At 38.4% G+C, this 20,713-nt stretch overlaps 1 protein-coding gene and 1 long non-coding RNA gene across 2 annotated transcripts; one reads left to right on the top strand and one right to left on the bottom strand.

Moving 5' to 3' along the window:
- The first annotated feature begins 2,083 nt into the window (after nucleotides 1-2,083).
- Nucleotides 2,084-8,009, top strand: LOC124284099. Its single transcript, XM_046720156.1, has 4 exons — nucleotides 2,084-2,178; nucleotides 4,858-5,000; nucleotides 7,244-7,372; nucleotides 7,882-8,009. Exons 2-4 carry the CDS (start codon nucleotides 4,880-4,882, stop codon nucleotides 8,007-8,009), a joined length of 378 nt encoding a protein of 125 aa, XP_046576112.1. The 5' UTR covers nucleotides 2,084-2,178; nucleotides 4,858-4,879.
- A 9,462-nt stretch (nucleotides 8,010-17,471) lies between these two features.
- Nucleotides 17,472-20,512, bottom strand: LOC124284124. Its single transcript, XR_006900472.1, has 2 exons — nucleotides 20,338-20,512; nucleotides 17,472-17,804 (listed from the first exon to the last, which is right to left on the bottom strand). It is a non-coding gene; the product is annotated as an uncharacterized LOC124284124 (long non-coding RNA).
- Between the last annotated feature and the right edge of the window lie 201 nt (nucleotides 20,513-20,713).

The raw sequence follows: 20,713 nt of genomic DNA, 5'->3' as shown, positions 1-20,713 counted from the left end.
CTAACAGTGTAATACCAATTATTATAATATTGCATTACGTGAATGTGAATAAGTACAATGTGTCATTCTCTAATTACCGTTATTTTCTCCGGTAAATGGCATTAGACGAGTTCCCACGAATACAAAACTGCGTTTTCCGTTTTTAGGAAGTGTGTAGTTAACAGTGTATACTCTGCAGGGAGCTGTGAATGTAATTTAAATACACTGATTCATTGACCAAAGGACTTCCAATTATCCAGTGTTTCGTATTTTTCAAACTATTTGATTTTTCATGACTAGATGTTGACTTATTACACTAGACCATGTTGCTTGGAGTGTATTTTTTTGTCATGCGTCTCACACACGCGCACATACACGCTCACGTACGCACATGCGCGCGCAAGCACAGAAAAAGCGCACGCACGTGTGCACTCACACACAGACACACACATGCGCGCGCACACGCACAAAAGCACACTCACTCACACACAGTCGCACACACACACACGCGCGCGCACTCACGCACGCGCTGGCACGCACACAAGCAGACAGACACACACACACACACACACACACGCACGCATCGAACCTCCTCGAACACATTGATCCTCCTCTGCCTCTACTTATAATGAAACTAATTTATGATAATGGTTGTATGAGATAAAATCAGTAGAGAACTACAGGTCGTGGTCATCAACAAAATTACTTACAATTAAAATAGTTTATAAGTTACGCTTCCGGTGCAATTAATGTTACCCGGACAGTCACGATCATTCGGCAACCTTGAAGTTTCTATTTTCAAATACATGTTGCACCATATTATTCCAACATTGAGTCATTGCGGTTTACGTGGCTTCAATTCGAACGCTGTACACCAGAAATCGGCCTCACATGTAGGGAATCGAACCCGGGCCCGGCGTGAATGCATATGGCTAACTCGTAAACACCCTATAGCTAGTCCCGGTCCACAAAGCCATCTTGGCGCTAAGGTCACCTAACTACCATTTGTTATCCCCCGCAACGCGTTTTGTGTGGGGTATTAAACTTGGCACATAGATAGGTCTGGTGGTGAACTGGTGTCTTTTGGTAGGTTTGGATTTCTGAATAAAATATATTTTGCGTTTCCAATATTCTTTTTGTTTCACATTCTTCACGATGATCTGGAAAGCCTAGTTACATCCGTTCAGTAAATGGCCATCAAGTGTCTTCGCTCCGATTATGACCATTTCTTTGTCGCCTTCATAGCCACACTCTGTTTTGTAGTTAGGAACGAGCACCTCAACCTCAGTGCTACCCCAATGCATCTATGCTATTAAAATCCTCTTCTCTTGCCAGGTACTAAGTCTATGCGTGTATGTGAAGATCCGGGTTATAATTGGTTTACAGTCACCCATGCTTGTCGTAAAAGGCGACGGGATCAGGGTGGTCAAGCTCGCTGACTTGGTTGACTGATGCCATCGTATTCCAATTGCGTAGATCAATGCTCATGATGTTGATTACTGGATTGTCTGGTCCAGACTCGATTATTTACAGACCGCCGCCATATAGCTGGATTATTGCTTAGTGCGGCGTTAAACAACAATTCTACCATGACATCAGTAAATACTGGATTGTGATTGGTCAACTAAAGTCACTCAGAGGGATATAATCACGTTATATGGCTCTGATTTTCTAACACGGTATGTTATCCCCTAAATCAGCAATCGATTATACCCACACTGTGGATAGCGCCAAATGCATGAAGACCATAGTCTTTAACATTGCAAAAGATAAACCTGCAATCCCTACTCATTCGGTCCAACTGTACCCCAATCGTTCCCCTCGACGTTTATTCGTTGAACAGATGACCGCCGAGCACATGTTGAGCCGTGACCTACTGATCTATGTTAAATAGCATAAAGAGAATTATTTAATCTAACCATTAGGTTCCAATTAAACGTGATGAAAACTACTCGTTAAGAGCAATGTTCATTTCAGGGGCATGCTATCCAACGTTATAATAGTTTCTCATAATGATCTTCCAATTGGAATATTTAGCTAAATAAAGCTTTTCCGCCGTAGTGTGTAGGCGTATGATCACAGCCCATTATGTCAAAGGTCAGAACTGGCAGAAGGTCCCACGGCTATAAGGGACGGATGTTGAAAGGCAGAACGTTTCAGCACCAACGACTGATCCGCTCAAAGCCGCGGTTGCACGAGGTAATTTAACTATTTCTTGAATTTGGTAAATTTGGATATTATTTAAAGCCATTTTTAAATTTCATTTCTTATAATCACATTTTCGGCGTCATAGCCAAGGACATGTCCTGGAACCATATGTTCTTGTGTTGATGTCCCGTGAAAAACTGTCTGTGCTGATTTTATGTGACACATTATTATTTTATTATTATCAATTATTATCAATATTGTTCTGATTCGTTGCCATTATCATTGTCTTCATCTTGTGTTAAAAAGAATTTATATAGCAAATTCTTATTGAAAACTCCTTATATACTGGCCTCTTATGGGAAGGTTCTTTCAGTATTTGTGCTCCATCGCTGTGGAATGAACTGCCCGTCGCCTTAAAACTGTCTCCATATTTTGCTGCGTTCAAATGATTTACTCCCACTTAGCCAGTAGTTAATCCGAACACAGTTTACGAATATCGGATTATAGTTAACGCCCTAATTAGCAAGGTCATGCTTAAAACGCATCTCTTTTCACTGTTAAATCAGATTAACGCATCAGATTACCGAGTAGTAGGATGGATGTTGTTTGTTTTGCATGTAGGAGTTTGACCTTTTCTTGTATTTGTTATTTAAGTACTTTCGCAAAATATTTTTATAAAAATATTGTTCTTAATAAATACAGATGGAATCAAACAGTTCAGCGTTTGGGTGGACACAAGTAGAACAACAGTGTTACTTTTCACAATTCTTTTTGTAATATGGTCATGTGGTAAGGGATTCAGTGCGCTTTATCGACAGGTGAATGAAATACACTTACCGTATTTCCTCTACTCGACGCCTGGATTTCTAATTGAATATGCTTGAATTGGGAAGGCTGAAATCAATCTCTTCAAAACTCACAAGAGAGTTCAAATCTAGCCTAGGTACAGGTCATTCCCTTTTACCGAGCTCAACACACCCACTGAAGTGATGTGTCCCCAATGAGCACAAGTAAATCCCATACATATCTACAGAATCTACTTCTCATGGCAAACCAGCGTTTGTTTCATGGCAACACCGACCATTTCCAACCGACATAGTCGGCCCTCCTTACCAGCATATGGGAAGAAGAGAAACTGCCCAAAGATTTTATTGATGCCACGGTCGTCTCTCTGTTCAATAATAAGGGCAGCAAGACTGACTGCGGCGATTACCGGGACATCTCTCTTCTCTCCATTGCTGGAAAGGTCCTGGCTCGGGTCATCCTTAACCGCCTGATCGCAAACATCTCTGAGGGAAACCTGCCCGAGACCCAGTCTGGTTTCAGGTCGAATCGTGGCACAGTCTACATGATCTTCACTGTCTGTATGGTGCAGGAAAAATGCCTCGAGCAGAACATGGACTTGTATACAGTCTTTATAGATCTAACAAAGGCCTTCGACACGATGAACAGAGAGACCTTCTGGATCATCCTGTCCAAGCTCGGATGCCCTGACAAATTCGTGAACATCATACGCCAGTATCGCGACGTCAAGACTGGGCAGGTTCTTTCTGGTTTGCCGTTCAACATCAGCAACGACGTCAAGCAGGGATGCGTGCTGGCCCCGGTCCTCTTCAACCTGTTTTTCGCCTATGTAATTCAGCCATGCCGTTAGGGATCTGGCTCCGTTTCACAAAGCTCTCGTAAGCCTAAGATCTCGTGACCTTTCTCGTAGCATTCGTACCTCCTATTTTACAGTATAAGAGGTACGGATACTACGAGAATAGTTACGAGATCTTAGGCTTACGAGAGCTTTGTGAAACGGGGACCTGGACCTTGAAGTGTACCTGCTGTACGGGTTCGATGGATCCATGTTTAACATCCACCGGCTGAGTAGCAAGACAAAGACTGTGGAAAAGCTCGTCATAGCAGCGCTGTTTGCCGATGACTATGCCCTCATGGCTCACGAGGAGTCTGACCTCCAGTTCATCGTGAACAAGTTTGCTGAAAAGCCTCCCGTCTCTTTGGCCTCACCACCAGCCTCGGCAAGACAGAATTCCTTTTCCAGCCAGCGCCCGCTTCCACTTCCCACCCTCCCTCCATCTCCATCGAGGGAACTCAGCTGAAGACCGTGGACGACGACGGACGACCATCAGCAACAACGGAACCCTGGATAAAGAGACCAGCTTCAGGATCTGCAAGGCCAGCCAAGCACACGGTCGTCCTCGTGCACGTGTCTTTGACCAGCACAGCATCAAGCTGTCCACCAGGTTGAAGGCATACAGGGCCGTGGTCCTCATCAGCCTCCTCCTATGAGTCATGGACCCTGTACTCACGACACCTCAAACAACTGGAGCAATTCCATACGCGCAGTCTGAGGTCCATTCTGAACATTTGATGGTAGGACCGAGTTACAAATTTCGAAGTCTTTGACCAAGCCGAATCAATCAGCATCAAAGCTATGATACTGAAGAACCAGCTCCGATGAGTGGGACACGCTGTTCGAACGGGCGATCAGCGGCTACCCCAAAAGCTGCAATTATCACATACATGTCTTAATTCCTTGTGTATGCAATTGTATTATCATGTATCTATAATATTGGTACTTGATCTGAATGGATGTTCATACCTCGTTATCTCGAATGTACGGATATCTCGAAGTTTTAACACGGAGATAAAAGGATTTCACTGTATTTATAGAAATTACCGTATTTCGGTGAAACATTCAAACCACATTTCGATTCATTCCAGTTGAGCCAGAGCAAATATCATCATGACGACGTTGCAGACGGTGTCGTTCCTGCTGTTTCTGGCGACCCCTGGGCTGACCATGCCTTCAGAAGTGGACAGAGCCAAGAAGATGAGTGATCCTAACCAGTGGAAACACTTAAGACGTGAGTATACTTGAGGTCATCACATCTGGTTCTGACGTTCGTCCTGTATTTGGGCCGCGGGTAGCCTAGTGGTTATAGCGATCGCTCGTTACGTCGAAAACCCGGGTTCGATTACTCACATAGGTACATTCGAAGCCCATTTCCGGTGTCCCCCGCCGTGATATTACTATTCTCACACACTCGTCGTGTATTAACTGTTCAATTTGATTAATGTGTAAGCATTCTAACGAAATGCAGGTTGAGCCAGGTTAACAAAAGAATCATATTGTTAAGACTGTCTTAAATACCAGTGAAGATCAGGTCAGAATTGATCTTCACCAATCCATGCTTGTCGTTTGAGGCGAATAATGGGTTCTAGTGGCCAGGCTAGAAGGCTCCTGCCTTGATCACTGGGTTGCCTACTCCAGACTCGATCATGTACAGACCGCCGCCATATAGCTGAAATATTGCGGCGTCAACAGCAAACAAACAAACAAACAAACAAACAAACACATCGCCCTGTCTTAACCGTCCTGTATTAAATATGACGAATGTGTTTACTGTAACGAGGGTAATGCAGGGTAGTCTATCAACCATCTCAAGTTAAGCTAGGTTTACAAAGGGATGTTAGTGTTGCGACTCTTGTTAACTGAGGTTAAAGTATGGGTGCTACGATCTGTAACCAGGTCCATACACTAAGAGTCCAATCGCCAGTAAAACGGAGTTTTATAGGAACGAAAAGAGAACTACAGCTACTGTTGTTTCGAACATACGGTTGTAGAACGTACAGTCCGGATGGGACTCAACCCCAAAAGTACTAGAATTTGTACTTTACTAAGAAAGTGTATTCCCAAATATAACATAAGGTGAACTTACGAATGCCCAGAAGTAAAAGCGTTGTCCCTTCTTTCTTTATTCATATATGCTTCAGTTGTGTCGAACTTCATATAAGTCGAAGTATTGACGTAGGTCTCTTCAATTTCGACACAACGACGTTTCACTGTCCTTTTTATATGTGACCAAGAGGTCACACATCTTTAGGGTTTGTAATTGGGCTTGTATTTCGGAGTTAACAGCGAGCACCTCAACCTCAGTGCTACCCCAATGCTATTATATACTCTTAAAAAGAGTAGGGCGGTGGGGTAGCCTAGTGGTTAAAGCGTTCGCTCGTCACGCCGAAGGCCCGGGTTCGATTCCCCACATGGGTACAATGTGTGAAGCCCATTTCTGGTGTCCCCCGCCGTGATATTGCTGTAACATTGCTAAAAGCGGCGTAAAACCCAACTCACTCACTCACTCACTTAAAAAGAGTAGAGGAACTTCACTTTTAAGTCTGATCATCAGTGTGGATATGATAATAATGAATGTTTCGAGAGTGCATCACTACTTCCGTATGACCATAGTTGTTTGCACAGTAATCACTCTTGAAAGATGACTGGTGTATGGCGTAAATTATGCTTGTGTACGATTTTCGTTATAAAAAAAACAACACACACAAATGGCTAGAAACAAACACTAACAACTATGTGATGAAAAGATGATTGTCAAAATTAATGTTCTACAGTGATTTATTGACCTTCTTGAAAACCGTCAAAATCAAGAATGACACCCTATGCACGTGTATGGGGCTACTGCGGGGTGTGCATCCCGTGAGTTGTGTTTAGGGGTGAGGTGAGGTGAAATTGGGTTTAACGTCGTGCTTGAGAATATTTCGCTCATATGACGACGTGCATACGTGTGTTTGCGTATGTGCGTCTGCTTGTACTAGCCCAGACTTAAGCTGGTTTTATAGTGCTAGCCCACTAAGATACCATGCCGCAGTGAAGCATGAATACCCAACTCAGACACATTGTACCGACTCCGAGCCGACCAGTCCTTGTTGTGCCCATTACTGCCGAGCGTCAGGCAGGGACCAACAAGTACCACATTTTAACGTCTTTTGGTATGACGCGGTCGGGGATCGAACCCGCGACCTTCCGCTCCTCGGGCGGACGCTCTAACCACTACACCACGGAGGCGGTCTTGTTTAGGGGTGGTGATAAAGAGAAATGGTGGTGCGTTCATAAGATATCTGTCTTTGAAAAGTTTGTTAACGCTCATACTTCCTATCCAAATTGAAAGTTCGGGCTCCCCTACTTTTTTTAAAGAGTATATATGCTCTTCTACGGCAGGTCCTAAGTGTATGCTTGTAGCCCTCCCCAGTTGAAATAGACTGAGATATATAGACAGTTTTGTTTGAATGAAGTTTTTGTTTTTGACGACAGCTCAGAACCAGGCAAATGGTTGCCTCGTGTCCGGACAAACCTTCAACCACGCCGCCGTCTTCATCATGAACAACAATCCCTGCATCAAGTATCAGTGCCAAAATGGACAAGCACTGCCAATTGAAATAAGTAAGTGGTTCTTCCTTGATAAATAGAGAAGAATGTTAAAAAACCCCATGTGGCATACATACGTCACAGTGGAAAATGTTTTCGACATTAATGTTGTTACATTAGACACTATGAGTGGAGCAAAATATGCATCACTAAAAATATCACAACATGTAAGTCACGATTTTGAATTAAGCAGCGCACTAGCCGAACGCTTGATGGGTATCTTTAAAAGCACTGGTAACGGAATCGAGCCATTTCCATCTTCACTACTCATGTTTAAATTTCAGCTGCAATGTCAATGAAATGTGAATGTTTTAATGACAAAATTAAACAGATGGCTGTTTTTTGAGAACACCTGTTAATAAACTGTACTTGTAATTTGTTTTAATGAGAAAGTTACACCTGACAATGTTTCATGAGAAAGTTACACCTGACAATGTTTCATGAGAAAATAACACCTGTAAAGTTTTAATGGCGAAGTTACACATGTCAGTATTATAATGCCGAATTCTACTTGTGATCTGCAGAATGTCTGGACCAGCAAAACCGGTGCCACGTGGTTGGAAGCAGGACGCGACAATCAAACTGTCTTATGATGCAGTGCCAAACAAATGGCGTGCTCCAGCACGTGCAAAGTGGTGTGTATAGTTTTTGATGTTCTCATGTGTTTTCAGATGAATAATTGATATGCCTTTGTGTGTATTTGTGATGGGGGCAACCGGTTGGGTAGGGTACGGTGAAATGTTCACAAACGGCTGTTATCAATACAATGTGACGGTGATTCATATACGCACAATGAACATGTATCATACAGTAGTAACAGGGATTGTTCCCCATTACCTAATACTCAAAGGCCTATTTGTAACCGCAATGACGCTTCAGGTTTTCATGAATTGTGGAAGCCCATTTTCTGGTGTCCCCGTCGTTGATGTTGCTGGAATATTGCTTTCTAAAAGCGGCGTAAAACCAAATTCAGTCAGTCCAGTCAGGTTTTCATGATTAACATGCTCTATTTGTTTTGTTTTCCTGTTGTTCAACTCGGCACAGTTCTTATTGTTTGACCACAGACTGAAAAGAAATGGATTGGTCTAGATAAACCCGTGATCAATGTTATGAGTAACATCGATGCAATGAGTGAGTGCGTTTGTTTAGTTTTACGGCGCACAGCACAGGTAGTCTGCCATACAGACCCTAAAACAAATATATCCAAGAAAGCCAATGCAAATCTAAAATATTTGGCAAGTTTAGATTACCACAGTTTCAGGAAATGATTATCATGATAATAATATAGGAACCGTGTTTTCTGCAATATACTGTAAACGTAGTATATTTCGCGCAGGTTTTATTTTCGCGCTTTTCGCGCAAAACATTTTAGCGCGAATATTTATACACCGCGAATAAACCTGTCATTCATTCAGTCTAGCCACGCTCGCCCCTGAGTTGTTACCATAACACATCAAGTATGTTAATTGTGGACACCAACACGGTCACGGTGGGACATGTCCCACTCGGCATGGTCCTGATGAAAAAGGAAGCAGCCATATTTTTGTAGCTGTATCTATTTTTAAACGAATTATTTTAGGCGTATGACTTAAGGGGGACAAGGTGACGACATATTTAGCCTTTACACAAGTGTTAGAGGATGAAACGTTGGCATAACATGTACTTTAGTTCTTACTATGTGCAATTCTATATTAATTGTTATTTCATATGAATAGGTTAATGAACAGTGATTCATTAAGTAAAACTGACAATCTTAATGATTGATATATATCCTGAACTGAATATGTACACATTTTAAAAGGAATTGTCTTCTTCACTGAATGAGTGAGTGAGTAGGGTTTAGATTTACGCGCCGCACTCAGCAATATTCCAGCTATATGGCGGCGGTCTGTAGACTCAATCGAGTCTGGACCAGACAATCAAAGGGATCAACAGCATGAGAATCGATCTTCTTCACTGAATTTTTTAATATGGGTTTTATGGTGAAAACAATGATGTATAATGACTGGCCAGGTGCGCGTTTTGTCACAAACGTTTTACGATTCACTCATTGTTAATGATAATGAAATCAGTTTATATTCGAAAACAATATTGTGATGACATGATATCTAGCTGTAAACTATATTTCTACAGGAATGGTAAAAGAAACTAAACTTAAACCATGCCATATCTTTGAATTCCTTTGGACAAGAGCTTTACATCATTATTTTGATTCCATACAAAGAGGTATCTTTTCCATCTTTCGTTTGTATACTTATGAGAGAGAAATAACCACATTATCATAAACAAAGAAAAAGACTTATCCTGAAACATATGTTTGTGTGTTATGAAATATTTCTTTTATCATTTGCGTTCATTTGACGCCGGAGTCCTGTCAACCGAAAAAATTGCCGTGTGGCGGGTAGCCTGAGTGGTTAAAGCGTTGGCTCGTCAAACAGAAACTTTCAGGTGGGGAATGTTGATGAAAATTCAGGAAAAAAATGCTAATATTTAGTGGTTATTGATCAGCAGAAGTGCATCAAAGTGTTTGGCGTAAGCCTAACGAAATTTGGAGACCGGAGTTGTTTGGGTCAGCGAGGCGGCCGTAAAATATCAGTGATGTTTTGGGGTGTGTGTGGTGGCGGTGACGTGTGTGTGGCGCGTGTGTGTGTGGCGTGTGTGTGTGTGCATGTGTGTGTGGCGTGTGTATGTGTGTGAGAGAGTGAGTGAGTGAGTGGGTTGAGTTTTACGCCGCACTCAGCAATATTCCAAATATATGGCGGCGGTCTGTAAATAATCGGATCTGGACCAGACAATCCAGGGATCAACAGCATGAGCATCGATCTACGCAATTGGGATGCGATGACATGTGTCAACCCAGTCAGCAAGCCTGACCACCCGATCCCGTTAGTCGTCTCTTACGACAATCATGGGTTACTGAAGGTTCATTCTAACCCGGACCTTCACGGGGAAGTAAGTGAGTGAGATGACAATCTTTTGCCTGTTATTGCCAAGAATGTTCCTAGTTGGGGCTGGATTTTTCAGGATGGCAATGCCCCCGTACACACTTCAAGTCAGACTCGCCGCTGGAAAGACGAAAATCAGATTCGTGGCATGGCATGGCCCTCTCAGAGCCCAGGCATGAATATTACTGAAAATGTATGGAGAACACTGAAAATTCGACTTCAACGCGAAATTTACAACATTAACCCCAGAGACAATCTGATACGTGTCATTAACCGTTGGTGGGCTGACCTCCGTCCTCATTACATACAGAGCTTATACACGTCTATTCCCAACAGATTACGACATGTCATTAGAGCCAAGGGTCATATAACAAACTGAAAGATTCCATGTGAGTAAACATACTTAAATCAATGTATTCGTCAAAACCTTTTTCATACATCCCCGTTGGTCATAACGTCGGCAGCCATTTCCTGACCGCGACAAAACGTCCACGTCACCCATTGTTCGATCGTCATTCTAGAAGTTGGTGAGTCAATAAGGAAGCACACGACTTTATGGAAAACTACTTGTTTATTGAATAAACATCAAATAATAAACAAAACGTTGTTTTCCATTTATTCCTTTGCTTTGTTATCCACGTTACCCTTCATCTTTACAACAACAAATGCATTAATACAACAATGGTTGATTGTAACAGTTTGAAAACAGGTCGAATAAATTTTCGAACAAGATACACGAATAACGCAGTTGATTGCCCAGGCAAGATATAAAGCGTGAATGCGTGAAGTGATCATCATCATCATCATCATCATCATCATCATCATCATCATCATCATCATCATCTACTATTAAAATGTAGTTAATCACACCTTCCGCTCGATTACCGAAACAATATGTAAAAAACAATATGTCAGAGTGCCACGCTACCACAACGTACCGGCTATTGTCATCACGTAACGGATGTAAAAAGTCAGATTCTTGCAACATTCACAACAGTTACTGACAAATTCCAGAGTCTGCTGCCACGAGGTAGGTTGTGTGAGCCGAATGTCCATTTGCATTGCATAGACTTTTCATTCTCAGAATTTACGTATTGTCTGTATCCTATTGTCGTGTGTCACTTATACTAACATAATTTTTAGTTTTTATTCCATTTTTGACCAATCAATCGGAAGATCAATGGGACGAGTAATGCATAGGCATGAAGGTAAACGAAATTACAAAGGCAAATCCTACGGTAAATGAAAGTGAAAAAACCCCACCTAGATAGGAAATAATGAAATGGTGATTTTGATTGTTCGCGACAAATTCAATGTAAATGCAATATTTTTGACTTAACGATTTTACTCACTTGACCGTTAACTGGTGTAGTGAACTAACACAACCGTTTTAAACTGTTGCAGCTTTACACAGCAATGTTATAAGACCCCTGCAATTTCCATTGACATCCATTGAAGGAAATATAAAGCTTAATGTGACAATCATGTGCAGTGACAGTGACTATGAAACGTCATGGTGGTCACAACAGGTGGACACGGCAGTAAGTGTCTTCAGATCATCTGACGTTCACCATGGTATGTTTAATCCTTCTATAGGTAAAAATGATTGTAAAGTGTACATTCAATTGTAAAAAAGCTTTCAAATTAAGCCAACCGTTTATTTTATTTTACAAGTGTAGCGTCCGGACGTACAGATAATGCGTAACTTCTTTTTGCTAGATAGTTTTGCTTTTGAATTAGCTTCTAGATTGATTATTCTCCTGACATTTGTCTATTGTCAATATTATTCTATAGGATTAATTACCTTTGGTAACTGTAAACAAGTTTTCAATAAATCTTGCATAAAAATGTCATTGGCCTGAATATATATTCTTACAATTGTTGAATATGCAACATTATAGCTAAAGTACATTATAGACCATTCTTAATGAGGCCTCATGAATATTCATATCTGTACCAAAACGAGGCTAAATGGGGCAAGGACACAATCGCATAATGGCGACAAATCTTAATGTATACTTCCTGGTTTCAAATTTCCCTTGAACGGTACATTACGAAACTGTCCAGTAGTTCAGGGAAATCGCAGAGTAATGGGAAAGGGCTACACAAATGTTTCTGTAGCATATCCACGGATTGAAGGGTGAATAATTACTGTACATCACGACACATCACGATAAGTCATATGACCTAGATATCTAGGTAACGTTTACCTTGTTGCGCAGCATTTATGAAGGGAAGCTACTCTAAAGTCACAATAGTGGAAATATTACCAAGGGAAGTCAATCACGTTTACTTTATCAACATATGAACAAAGCAAAAGACTCAACGTATTTCCTGACCTGGATTCAAATCATCCACTTCCACATGGGAGTAGTGTTGTTAATTCTTGAGCTCGATAATCGAGATTATAAGTAATGTGTAGATCAAGATAGCTCTCCTCGAGTGGATCTGGACCAAACAAATTTGTTTGTATTATTCATGTGATGAAATTATTTGTTTGGTATTTTTTTCTGTTTAAAATGTTTTGTCCTATCGACTCTGTTTTATAGATATAGGGTATTTATTCACGCATTTATTTTCAGTTGTACAGGACTAGTGGTGATGGCGATGTGCGCGTAGCTGCATGTTACAATCGCAGAGGAAAAACGAATCGCCACATCGTCATGTAGAAACTATTTATTTCACTCAACATGAGTGGGACCAGAGACCATATCTATTATGGTCTCTGGTGGGACACAATGTGCAAGACAAAACTGGATGATTTTTTTCAAGTTTTTTCTTGACTGATTTGGAGGTGAATAATTAATTTACCTAAATGGACAAGTGGTACCTGCATGGGGAATATTTGAACCAATTTCCAATACTGTGTTACTATACCATAAAATTGATTTATTGTAGATCAGGTGTATTTATTCTGTTCCACTGCAACTGAAGACATTTTTAAGGAGAACATATTATAAGATTAACATAACAGGATTCACACTACAGCAAACAATTAACCCAAATAAATAACGAACACCTGGAGTGCAGTTAATAAAAAATTATTTTGAAATGGCGTCTTAAAAGTCCAATAACAATAGGCACATTCACAATAGCTTCCAACTGTAATACTGATGAATAACAATAAAATTTTCAGAGGATGCAAATTGAAAATATATTGGGTGCAATATTTATGTTGATAGAACTATCCTTTTAGATTAGTCTGACATAAATTGCAACAATTACAGCTGGATCAATGCATAATTTATCATAGTTCTCTCCCCTTACACATTATCATAATCTCTTACCTATGAATGATGTTTTTTTCTGATTCCCAACTAACACTTTTCAAACAGGATGAAATACATTCTTTTTTATCAATTATTAATTAAACAGCAGCAAATGAGTTACATCTACAACTATGCCATTATGAAAGACCTTTCTATTATTCAGTTAAATCCATCAATGTGTATGTATTACAACTGTCTCTTTTTTCATCCATCATTTACACAACACAAAAGCACCAAACAATTTCATTTACATTCATGTCTGTCAATTTTTGTGCTGTTTGGGCAAGGTACTTCACAAAACCTGGGAAGATATTGAACAAATGAAAAAGTTCCAGCTAATCAGTGCCAATGTTTGAAATGATGGAATACTGTAAAATGTTCAATCAATTTTTATCATCATACATGAATTTACAAACTCCAAACTTTCCAAGTTCAAGTTTTCTGTTCAATTTTTCTATTTTGTCAACCTTTTCCTTGAGTTGCCTCCCCTGTTCATGTAATGTTTGATGGAGTTGTTCTATGTAGGACTGGGGTCAGTGGCTGCTGTATCACTCTCTGCTTCACTGTAATATAAGCATTGTAAAGCATCACTATTATCTCTTCGACCACACAAACAATAAATATATCTCTGGAATAGACCGATCCAGTCTGTCAATTGTTGTGCCCTTAAACGCACAATGGTCTTAAGTGCACAGAAATCATAAATAAACATGAGTGGGCGGAGCTTATGTGACCACGTCATACGTGTTTCGTACGCACTTCTTCTCTCTTGAACACGGAAGTATCTTTACTTCTGTTGAGTCGTGTAAAGTTGAATAGCGTGTAATGAGAATGCATTTTCCCCTACAACATAACAAAAACAGCATTTCCTTCCATACTACCATTTATAAATATGAAAGAAAATATAGCAATACTCAAATGTTTGTTAAAAGTTCGATCGAAAATTTGCAAGGGACCGTTCATAATGTATAGCTGGGCTGGGATCGAGTGATGATAATTTTTATGGAGAAGCACGTACAATGTGAATAACAGTCCCACCCCACCCCTCTTCCTTCATGAAAACACACCAAGTGCATGTATACAAAATTGATGACACCCTCCCTCCCCTCCTCTCTCTCTCTCAGTTATGTATCATTGTCTCTCAGAGTTTGACAGAGGAAGACAGATTGTTATGTTATGTCACCCACATTCTAGATGATTGTTGATCAATCTGTCAAGTCATAATTGCACTTTACTTTAATCAATCAGTACATTGATAAACTGTAGAATAAATATATAATACATCTTCCTCATGACAGAGCCTGTTTTGTTACCACTATGCACACAGGGTGAGTGTGTAACTTTAGAAAATTTGAGAGAGTGTGAATTCTACTCTTTTAGGTGGGGTGGGGGTGGCCTAGTGGTTAAAGTGTTCTCTCATCATGCCGAAGGCCCGGTTCGATTCCCCACATCGGTACAATGTTTCAAGTCCATTTCTGGTGTCTTCTGCCATAATATTGGAGTATTGCTAAAAGTGGTGTAAACCCATACTCAGTCTTTTAGCAGGGTGGAGGGTTGTCTGCAGGTCTTCCCTGTTGGAACTGAATTTGGTGTTTGGTAATCAATTCTTGGGTTATGTGCCATGTTCTTTATCAATAAGGCCAGACCAATGTATTTCTTGTTTTACATATTTTTGTCCTCAGAAGAATTTCATGTAAGTTTACATTTTTGACCAATAAAAACATTAGGATTTTATTTTTTGAGTGGGGAAAATTCACTTTTATTTCTTTTCGTATTCTTGAAAAAATACAACTGGAGGATACATAAAACAAGAAATAGAATTGGTCTGGTCTAAACTTGAAATATAGGTGTGCTTATACAGTATGCATGAGAAGCAATGTATACAGGACACCTTTAGCACAGTTTACTAAAGGTAAAAGATGCAAATGTGTTATGTGATTTTTAAGTTTAAACATTTGGGACATCTTTGAAATAGTGTGAAATGAGAGATAGTTGGTTATGATGCCTCTATCAGTATCATACCAGTCACATCCCAATCAAGGGCATCAACTTTATATATTTGCATTGGGGTAGGGAGTCAAATCAATGCCTGTGGCGTCACATAAGTTTATGCAGCTGAACATAGACAAGCATGTGCAAGGTGAACATGTCACAGTGGACTTTTTCTGTCCAAGTATAGACATCCATCAAAACATGCATGGTGTTAGTTGTTTGTGTATTCAGAAATGTTGTAGAGCATCAGCTGACCAGATAAAAAACTGACCATTGTCAGATTTCCCCATAAAATGACAAAAAGAAATGAGTTTTGTTAAAGATGTTTTATTACTAAAATACAGAGCAGCCTGTCTTGAAATGGGACAGGCTAGAAGAATACTATGAAATGTAATTATATGTAGTACCGAACTCATTAAGTTGGTTCACACACATATCTTTATGTCTGTTGAAAAGACTCTTACAAACAATTGAAGTAATGCCATTGGCTCACCAACGTGAAATGTGTAAATACGTGGAGGTTACATGTATATGGCATTGAACATTACACCCATCATATTTGTGAAAATATAAACTAGTAAACAAACCAAGGTAGCTATTTGAAAATACTTTCATAAACAGAAGCATCCCCTACATTCCATTCCTTAAAGTATTTTCAAGTGTTACAAGAATAATTTAAAACCATACAACTGATTAAAATCCAACAATAACCAAGTCTATGATATAAATACAAGTATTACAGTCACATTTCACAATCATCTCGGGGGAGGGTGGGGTGTGGGGTGTGTGGTGGTTTAGCCTATAGCTAGTGGTTAAAATGTTCGCTCATCACCCAGAAGACCCTGTTTTGATTCCCCACATGGGTACAGCCCATTTCTGGTGTCCCCCGTCGTGATATTGCTGGAATATTGCTAAAAGTGGTGTAAAACCATACTCACTCACAATCACCTCAAATGTCACCTTGAATGTTGACATAGCACTAACATTAAACATGGCAGTAATTATAACCAGACATGAAAATGAGGAATACCTTGCATCATATATGAGTAATAATAAGTGAAACATGTTTTACAGCTACATGAACACTGACATCAACTTTAATTATCATGACCAAAACCTTCAAAGAACAGGGTATCCATTTGAAAGGAGAAGGCACATGTCATGTTTAATTATGCATGTGTGAATTCCTTCTTAGAACCTGTGTTGTCTTGTGACATGAACATTTTACCAAAACAATTCCCCGGGACTAATGAAGAATAATCTCATTAATCTTTGTGTTGTAGTCATTGTGGAAACAACACTGTTTCAGTGGGCTGCACATCTTGTTTATAAATTATTACCTTTATCAAATGATTTGGTATGAACTCATGATAGGTAACTACATTTCACAAAATGTCCTCCAGAAACAAAATATGGCAAAATCTGGAGCAACAAAAACTGACAAAGCTGAATATTTCAAGATGGGGTAATTTTCTTTTTTCTAAGACTAACAGCATACACATTAAATATTTAGATGTAACATCACATGTCAGACATTATTCACATATCATGAATTACACATATAAAACTTTCTTCGTTCTGGCAAAGGGCAACAGTTTTACATGCCTTCCATGGCAGACATGCAGAGACTTAGTTGCCAGTATGTCCAGCCTTAATTAAGTACTAACTATCACAAAAGTAATATAACAGCCAGTATCATGAAATACAAGAAATATGGCATAACTTTACTATTCCATTGTTTACTACATGCCACATATACTAATATCAAACCATCAAACTATATCAAATCATACTTATAAATCACATTGTCATGCAGTGTAAAAAAAATGTCACTGAAAAGGTGGTCCAATTGTTCAGCAGGACAATAAGCACAAATGGGGAACAGAAAAAGCACAAAATGTTTGTGTGGGAAAATTAATGGAAACTTCTGTTCTGCTGGCAAAATAAATAAAAATTCTTGCTGAGACTATTTTACTGCTTCAAAACAGAAGTTCCTTAATTTGTCTCCATTATGGAGGTGTTACTCAGCTGACATCAGAATGCCAGAACAATTATCAAAATACATCAAACAAATCAGTAAACTGCATAATGAATGCACTTGAATCATTCCTGTAGTCCATCAAGATAACTGTCATCACTTGTCATCTACAGTGATGGGGACACCTCTTCCTGGTACTTGGTCAGTATCATATTCTGTTGATTTGCATTCCGGTTAACCTCTCGAGGTAATATGTGGCTGCTCTGAAGTACAAAAAGATAGAAGTGTTTTTATTTATATTGAACAATTTTTTATGGATAACAACTTCTTTTATTTTATAAGTGTGACGTTTTGATAAGATTCTTGTACCATTGTGAACGAATGCTTGGACAAGGTGAACTACCATACATGTATATCATGTACCTGCATCACAATATTTGGTCATATTTGGGAAACTGTGTTATACATCAACCGAGATACATTAACTCAGTTAATGTTTTATGCTTGTTAAAAAATAGCAACAGTCAGTTTCAATGAGATAATAATAGCATTAGCAAGCTAATTTTCTTTTGGCAGTACAAACTTAAGTCCAACAAAAATCACAAGGGGGGAGGGGGGAGAGGAGTTTGATGATTTTTATGGAGAAGCATGTACAATCTGAGTAACTTAAAATTTATGTACAAAGGAAGTGACCCCCCTCCCATGTACAAATACAATTATGCCCCCCCCCTCCCTCGCCTTCACATTAATTTGTATATTTATAATTTAAATATAATTATGTACAAAATTGCTGCCCTGCCCGAGTACATGTGTACAAAATGCACGACTACCCCTACCTCCCAGAAGAAAAATGGGTGACCCTCCCCTTAAAATCATCACCACCCCCACCCTCAAAATCAATCAATCAATCAATCAATCAATCAATCAAATCAATAAATAAATAAATAAATAAATAAATAAATAAACATCTGTGCATAAAACAAGCACCACCCTCTATTTCTACCAATTAATTTTGTCTGAAATAAAATTCTCAACTCTTTCCAAAAATAACCTTTATGATTTGATAGAGCAAGCATTTAACATTTCAAAACGAAAACATCATTGAATTTTGATTAGGATAATTGCCCATATTAAAACAGGAATTTTGAAAAGTGAAAGTAATAATTGATTGTTGTGTGGCCTATACATTCGTTATTTATTGTGAATGGATGAAAGTTTGTAAACTAAGATTTAGGAAAAGTTACAGTCAAACTAAAAAAAAGGCAAATTTTAAAATGCATTAAAAGTTGCTTTACAAACAAAACAAACAGATTTTAGCTGTAATTATCAGTATCCGGCAAGGGGAAGTGTTTATTCATTACAATAAACTCAAAATCATAAAACATTTATTCCAAAATCTTATTAATGTGGCCTTTTTCAGTTTTGTCAATTAGCAATCTGAATTGTTGGAAAGATGTCTGAATCTTTGACATTCGGGTTCTTCCTGATTATGCGTAATTAAAGCTTACTTGATGTGTAAATGTCATCTTGGTATATAACAGAATTGTTATTCTTAGTCAAAACGTAATTCAATTGTGTAGTTTGAGCAGGAGAGGAATAATTATTTTGGGTAAAATTTCAGTCCAATCACATTTTAATCAACATATTCTTTCATAAAGAATAGAAAAGGTTATGGTATCTGTAAAACTGTCAGTGGATAAAGCTTTTTTAACTACAGGTTGATTAAATTGATGGCTATACCCTAACTTTTCTGAAGCATCACATCTTATTTTCAAAATAGGGTGGTGCCTAATTAATGCACAGTAAATAAATAAATAAATAAATAAATAAATAAATAAATAAATAAATAAATAAATAAATAAATAAATAAATAAATAAATAAATAAATAAATAAATAAATAAATAAAAAAAATAAATAAATAAATAAATAAAAATAAATAAATAAATAAATAAATAAATAAATAAATAACAAAAATAAATAATGAACGTTCCCTTAAATGGACATTACATTACCTAAATTTTTCTGAAGCATCACAATGAATAAATAAATAAATAAATAAATAAATAAATAAATAAATAAATAAAATGTAACAAAAGCCATAAATAATGAACGTTCCCTTAAACGGACATTACATTACCCTACCTTTTCTGAAGCATCACAATGAATGAATGAACAAACAAACAAACAAACAAACAAACACATTACAAACACACACACACACACACACAATAAATAAATAAATAAATAAATAAAATAAAATATAAATAAAAAAAACAATGTAACAAAAGCCATAAATAATTAACGTTCCCTTAAACGGACATTACATATCCACTTTTTTCTATTCTGCACCAAGATGTAACATGTTGCATCATTACACTGTTACAAAACAAAACATTCATGTTTCTTTTACAAATGTTTCAAGACTGATCTCATTTTGGTGGTTTTGAGACAGTGCAATAGATATGCAGTTAGCTGCCCTTCTTGTTCAAAATTTCAACATCACAAAATGAGGCCTATAGCTCCAGTTCTTTTACAGTTTGTACCTTCTAGTATCCCCCACACACACACACACATACACATTTTCATGAGTATCACAAATATTCTTCAATGTATGTACAAATGTAGCATTTATCAACTGAGACAATAAACCATTTCAGAAAAATGAATGACGTGAGAAAATGCCATATCTGAAGCCAAATGAGAAACTGACACAACCTCATACTTAGCATTTACATACCAAATTATGATTCATCTTGAGTTTATTAGTCCCATATACTATACCCATCAGCTAATACCTTTCTTGGTGTCATCACATCTACTCTTCTTTGGAGTCTGTTCTCCCTTCCTGAAAAGTAAAATTATTTATCACCAAGTGCAAACATGTTCCTTTAGCATAAAGCAATGCTTACCATTATAATATTTCTTAAAAGTGTCTCAAATTGTAATAACCTTTTTGTCATGGGTTTCTCCTTCTTTTGCATCTGGCAATGAGTCTGTTAGGACAATACATGTGAAAAAATATGATATTTTACCTACTTTGGTACAAATCCAGGCATCAGCAATGTTTTCATTTCAGGGTACATATAAGAGTGAGTAGGTGAGTTAAGTTTTACGCCACACTCAGCACTATTCCAGCTATATGGCAGCAGTCTCTGAATAATCGAGTCTGTA

This window comes from Haliotis rubra, unplaced genomic scaffold, assembly GCF_003918875.1.
Source record: "Haliotis rubra isolate DU_JTF1 unplaced genomic scaffold, ASM391887v1 Scf33, whole genome shotgun sequence".
Taxonomy (NCBI): Eukaryota; Metazoa; Mollusca; class Gastropoda; order Lepetellida; family Haliotidae; genus Haliotis; species Haliotis rubra.
Note: the sequence above shows the minus strand (reverse complement) of the source record. Positions and strands in the feature narration are given on the sequence as shown.